This window comes from Sceloporus undulatus, chromosome 5 (genome assembly GCF_019175285.1).
Source record: "Sceloporus undulatus isolate JIND9_A2432 ecotype Alabama chromosome 5, SceUnd_v1.1, whole genome shotgun sequence".
NCBI lineage: Eukaryota > Metazoa > Chordata > Lepidosauria > Squamata > Phrynosomatidae > Sceloporus > Sceloporus undulatus.
The window spans coordinates 191,803,953-191,809,693 of record NC_056526.1 but is presented as its reverse complement, the minus strand read 5'-3'; the positions used below and the strand labels follow the sequence as shown (position 1 = coordinate 191,809,693).

The 5,741-nt window shown below is 47.9% G+C and overlaps 1 protein-coding gene across 1 annotated transcript; it reads left to right on the top strand.

Annotated features, from left to right (window-relative positions):
* The first annotated feature begins 2,073 nt into the window (after positions 1-2,073).
* Positions 2,074-5,728, top strand: LOC121931947. Its single transcript, XM_042470122.1, has 13 exons — positions 2,074-2,158; positions 2,259-2,318; positions 2,469-2,518; positions 2,737-2,788; positions 2,928-3,002; positions 3,540-3,626; positions 3,732-3,793; positions 3,895-3,973; positions 4,073-4,206; positions 4,470-4,602; positions 4,722-4,891; positions 5,002-5,103; positions 5,198-5,728. Exons 1-12 carry the CDS (start codon positions 2,156-2,158, stop codon positions 5,081-5,083), a joined length of 987 nt encoding a protein of 328 aa, XP_042326056.1. The 5' UTR covers positions 2,074-2,155; the 3' UTR covers positions 5,084-5,103; positions 5,198-5,728.
* The last annotated feature ends 13 nt before the right edge of the window (positions 5,729-5,741 follow it).

Genomic DNA, 5,741 nt, shown 5'->3' with positions numbered 1-5,741 from the left:
AGGGTGGAAGTGAAAGGGATATTTGGAACGCCAGCGGTGATGTAGCGTTGAAGATTGCGAAGGCCCAGGTCCTGTCTTCAGGTCAAAATGGGCTGACCAGATTCAGGGAGGACTCACTCAGTTATTGTGTTGGTTGGTCATATCCTTCTTCACCTGTCGGTTAGGGGCCATTCCATTTTAGGGGGGGGGGTGGTGAAAATAATGCAACCTAGACATAATAAAAAATTCTGACATCGAAATGCGGCTATACATTCCAAAACCTAGCTTTCTGCAGGGCAACAGGACTTCTATTGCCTTCATTTGTCTTCAGTGGGCGCAAAGGGTGTGAATGGATATTGTACTCGCAACTTAATGGGTGGCATTTCAAGATTTCCTTTATTATGAACAATGTTGCTTCTTGGCTCTCTGCCGCAGAACTAAATTGCAAACCTGTTGTGTGACGTTCCTCTTTTTCTTCCCTTCACTTTTTTGTCCCACCGAAGCACTGTCTCCTCGAAAATAGGCTGCTGCTTTCAGATACAGAGATTTTTCCCGTTGGTAGGGCATGAAGGAGGTGGGGGGGGTGGGGGGGTCAGCTTGCATGTCCTTGTCCTGGAGAGCGACGCGCCGTGAGTATCTATCTATTTGTCCAGTCTGTCCCATCCGTCCACCCCCCCTCTGTCCCTCCATCCCTCCATCGTCCATCCCTCCCTCTGTTCCTCGCCCTTCCTTCCTTCCTTCCTCTTCCTTCCTCCTTCCTTCCTTCCTTCCTTTATCTCCATCCCTTATCCTTACCTGATATGTTGTGCGTGCCTTCAATTGTTTCTGACTGATTTGGTGAGAGTGTTCCAGGGCTTGCCCTTGCCATCCTCTGAGGCCCGCCGTCACCCATTACGTTTCCAAGCAATGATCAGCACCTCTTTGTTCAGGAATCCCAAGCTCAGTCGGAAAGCAAGAAGACTTCTTCGACGACTGCAGCTGTTCTCATAGATGCTTGTTGTCGGAACTTACCAGAAGTGTAGCCAAGCATAATTGAAGCTTCAGAAAATTAAAATCTAGTCTGCCTCTGCACTGAGAATCAATGCAGTTTGATACTGCTTTAGCTGCCATGGCTAATGGTATGGTATTCTGGGAGTGTAGGTGGTGAGATGTTTAGCTTTTCACTGTCAGAGAGCCTTTGGTGACTCACAAACTACAAAATCCCAGGATTCTATAGGATGGAGCATGGCAGTAAAAGAGGTGTCAAACTGCCTTATTCTGCAGTGCAGATCAGCCCTGGGTGGGATACATTCTTATTATCGCCCAAAGCAAAACATTCTTTCCCAGACTCTTTGCAACTCTACTACAGGTCGTGTACTTATGCACATATACTATTTCTTTGTTTTTGTGTGCCTTCACGTCAATTATCATGAGGTTTTCTGGGCCTGAGAGTGTGTGATCAGTCAAGTTCTCCAGCGAGTTTCCATGGCTGAGCAGGGAATCGAATCAGGTCTCCAGGTCATAGTCCACGCTCAAACCACTAGGCAGCAAAGTATAACCCATTAAATCCAATCTCCAACATGACAGGAAAGATGGAGGGACTGCAGCTCCTGACAGAGAGGCCATTGCTGTACTGAAGAATTCTTGTCCTTTTAATTGGTTCATCCTCCTTGGAGGCGAGCAGCTATTCCGTGAGCGAAAACGTTCCAACAGGACCAGTTTCTCCACTGCTGCATCTTATGCTAGAAAATGATGGACTTTGTCGTTGCATGCCTTGAAAAGACCATTGTGCTTGGGCACCTGGCCTTGAAATAATGCATCCTACAAGGCCGAATGACTAGGGACATGCGCACATGGAGTACAGACTACAGGAAAAGAGGTCACCACATCAAACATTAGGAAACCCTTCCCATGAGATCTCCTTTCTTTGGAGGTCTTTAAGCAGAGGCTGGATAGCCATCTGTTGGGATGCTTCGATTTTGAGTTCCCTGCATGGCAGGAAATTTGGACTGGATGGCCCTTGGCGTCTCTTCAAACTCTTATAATAATAATAATAATAATAATAATAATAATAATAATAATAATAATAATATCAATATCCTTTTCCTGTCCCTGTTATAGTTTCCCAGAAGTAAAGATAAGCTATGCTGAGGAGGGGACCCAGGAGTCACTTGCAGCCCAGAGTCTTATCTCTTTAATGGTAACGAAAGATAGGCATTACCCCCCCCCCCAAAAAAAACCTCCCCCCCCCCCTTTCTGCCCAGTTTCTGTCCAAGTTCATTCTTCTTTTATCTTCATAGGATGACAATGAAGTTCAAGCACCTTTAGGGCCCACAGGGAATGAAAAAGACGGGGAGCAGGTGAGTAACCCTTTTGACTCATGAGTAACAAAAAGGGCGAGACTGGGTAGGTCTCCCTTCCTTCCCCCTTTCTTAAGGAAAAGCTTTTAGGAGGAGGGCCACCCAAAGACCATCCCCTTGTACCCCTGTTCTCCCTCTGTTTGTTTATAGGATTCAGACAGCGATGCTGCAGAGGCTGACCCTGGATCCAGGTCAGACAGGTCAGTTCTTTTCAAGGGGTTCCTGGCTGGCCACCAAGTGAGAGGAACATGGTCTTTCCAGTTTCTCTCATGGACTTTTCCTTTCTTGCCTTCCTTCCTTCTTTCCTTTGTTTTTTCTGTCTGTCTGTCTTTCTTTCCCTTCCTTCCTTCCTTCCTTCCTTCCTTCCCTCTTTCTTCCTACTGGGATGGCGACGATGATTTTCCTGTCTGTATTTCAGTTTGGAAGGCATCCCTGAGATGGTTGAGGCAGAGAGCAATACCTCTTTGATGGTAATGTCATACTTTTATTCTTTTATTAAGGTATTTATACCCTGCCCTTCAGCCCTAATGGCTCTCTAATAGAGTCCCTTTTCCCCTTTTTCCTTTTCATTGGATGACTGTTCAAACTCATTCTTCTTCCCCTTGATAGGGAAACGAGGAAGATAACGAAGAAGATAAGGAAGCCCCCTTAGGAGCCGCAGGGAAAGAAACAGACGGGGAGAAGGTGAATAAAAAAGGCTCTGGCAATTCATGGGTAACCAAAGGGCGAAACTGGGGTTGGGGGGTCGCCTTAAGACAGGGGAGTCTTAGGGAAAGGCTATTAGGATCAGGGCCACCCCAATAATAATAATAATAATAAGATTTATTTATAACCCACCTTTTCTCAAGGAATCAAGGAGGGTTACAATATCTTAAACATAATACAATGCAATATCAGTTACCATTAAAACAAGCTCTCCCAACCCCCCAACTTAATTAAAAATTACAATTAAAAAAAACTACAATAGATAAGAAAAATATAATAAAGGACAAAGTGGGGCAGGATAGTCTCTTCTTGCAGGCCAAATGGTGACTTGCTCAAGGGGGAGGGGGCTAATTAGGAAAGGCCTGCCAGAAGAGATCCATTTTTATGACCTTCTAAATGCCATCAGGGTGGTAATAGGACAGATCTCTTCCTGCAAGCCATTCCATAGTCTGGGGCACAGCTGATTTTTTAGGCTGTAATAAACCCTCCAAACCCATTTTTCTTTTATCATGATAGGATTATGATGAAGCACCACCAGCAGGAGCCACAGAGGAAGAAAAAGATGGGGAGAAGATGAATAAGGAAGGCCCAGTCAATTCACAGGTAACAAAAGGGTGAAACTGGTGGGTCTCCCTTCCCTCTTTTAGGAAAATGCTTTTAGCCATCCCAAGACCCCCTTGTATCCCATGTTCTCTCTTTCACTAATAGGAGTCAGACAGCGAAACCTGTCCCATGGAGGCTAACAGTAATCCTGGCCATGGTTCAGACAGGTAAGTTCAGACAAGACAAGCTGAACATACCCCGCAAGCTGTCTTTCCATAGTGTCCTCCTGGCCCCATTGGTTTCATGGTCTTTTCCTGCTCCATTGCAGAACCCCAGAACCTCAGGGGACCTTTGATGAGGAGCGTAGTAATCAGGTGTTTGACGTGGACAAACTTAACTCTTTGTCGGTGAGGAAAGAGGTTGCATCCTGACCCTTTTGGGGGGCTTTTAACACAGCGAATGGCATTCACCTCATTTCCCCCATTCTCATTTTTCTCTCTTTCCAGACAAATGAGGACTTGCACTGTCTGTGCAAAAAGTTTCCCCGTTTCTCCCTAGGAGTGAAGAACTACACAGCTAACATAATTGCGAGTAGGCATTTAGGGCTCATGATAGAGCATTTCTTGCACTCACCTGAAACGTAGGTGGATCCCCCCCAGACATCCCTATTTACCTCCGAGGGGCTGGGACCAGGGACGTAGCCAAGGGGGGGTGGGGTTCTTGGGGTCCGGACCCCCCCTTCTATTAGAAAAATGAATGGTGCATGCTGCTGCACCGCCGCACCCAAGCCCCATTATAATGGTGGCACTTAGTCTGGACCCCACCCCCCTTCCTAAAATCCTAGCTACGTCCCTGGTGGGACTCCAGCAGGGATGCCACTTGGCTCTCCTTCCCTTTCTTTAGGGTCTGCACTGAGCTCATGTATGCGGTGTTGGCTTCATCCCACTGCAACTTAGATATCTCTTTAGCTTGCTTCATGAAGCAAGTGAATGGAGGCTGGCTGATGCAGGAGAGTGAGGAAAAGCTTTTGGCCAAGGTAAGGGGCTAACGCTCTCATGACTTATCCACAAGGTAGGAAATCCAAAGGGTTTTCCTCTTTCCGGATTGTTTACGAGAGCAGTCCTCTTACTGAGGCCAGATTCTCCTTTCTCTCAGGTGAAGGCGATTAGAGGGATTGAGGCTATCGTGAGACACCTCAGTGATACCGAGAGTCTAAATGCTTGGCTTCCATATCACTTCACTACGCTGGCGAACGTTTTGGTCAGCCATTTTCAGCCCAAGAAGGAGGGGACCACCAGGAAATTCAAAACGTACTTGGTCCCAGGGTAAGCTGCCTACAAGACAGGGCTTGGGCAGAAGTCACCAGTGGGGCTAGATATAGGGATCTAAAACCCTTAACCAACCATCTTTTCTGTTATCTCTGTCTTTTCTGCAGGGAAGTCATTGATATCTTTGCAATCCTACTTCAGAGGCTAAACTTAGTGTACCAGATCAATTCCAAGTTCTGCCCCAGATGAGCGCCCTGCCTTCCATCGCGGTGAGTTTGGGGTCCCTCTGCCTCTCTCTGGGGGTTTGCTTTCCCTTCAAAGGGAAGATGCACAAACCAAAGGCATCTCTTCTTTCCCCCGTAGGACCGAAAGAGCGTCGCTTCCATCTGCGCCGTGGCTCCGCCCAAAGGACCCAATCCACAGCCTGCAAGAGCCCTACTATGTCTGCCGAGGTTTGAGAGGCCACCTCCTTCCTTCCTTAGAACTGCCTCCGGTGAAGACAAGGATGCCGTCTGCCACTCGGACTTTGGGTGCGGACATTTCCCGATTCGGGGTGGGACAATTCCATCGGTTCCCTCCAGGGTTAAAATGTCCCATCCAGGTTGAGCTGCCTGTCCCGGGTTCCAGTAATGGGACACAGCTCTGCAACAATGAGAAAGAAGAGGTGAGCGCTAGCACCCAAAGCCAGGTCTGGATGGAGCGCTGGGGCTTCAACTCCCAGAGTCCAGCCAGGTGCTTTGAGTGCTGGCTGGGTTCAAATCCTTGCTCTGCCAAGAAAGCCAGAAGGAGGGAAGGAGGAAGAGAGGACTACATCTCCCAGCAGCCCCTGCCCACCATCAACTTCCTACCACTGCTGGTCAGTCGGCGAGGCTCCCCAAAGTGCCTGCTTCCTCCCCTCCCCTCCCCT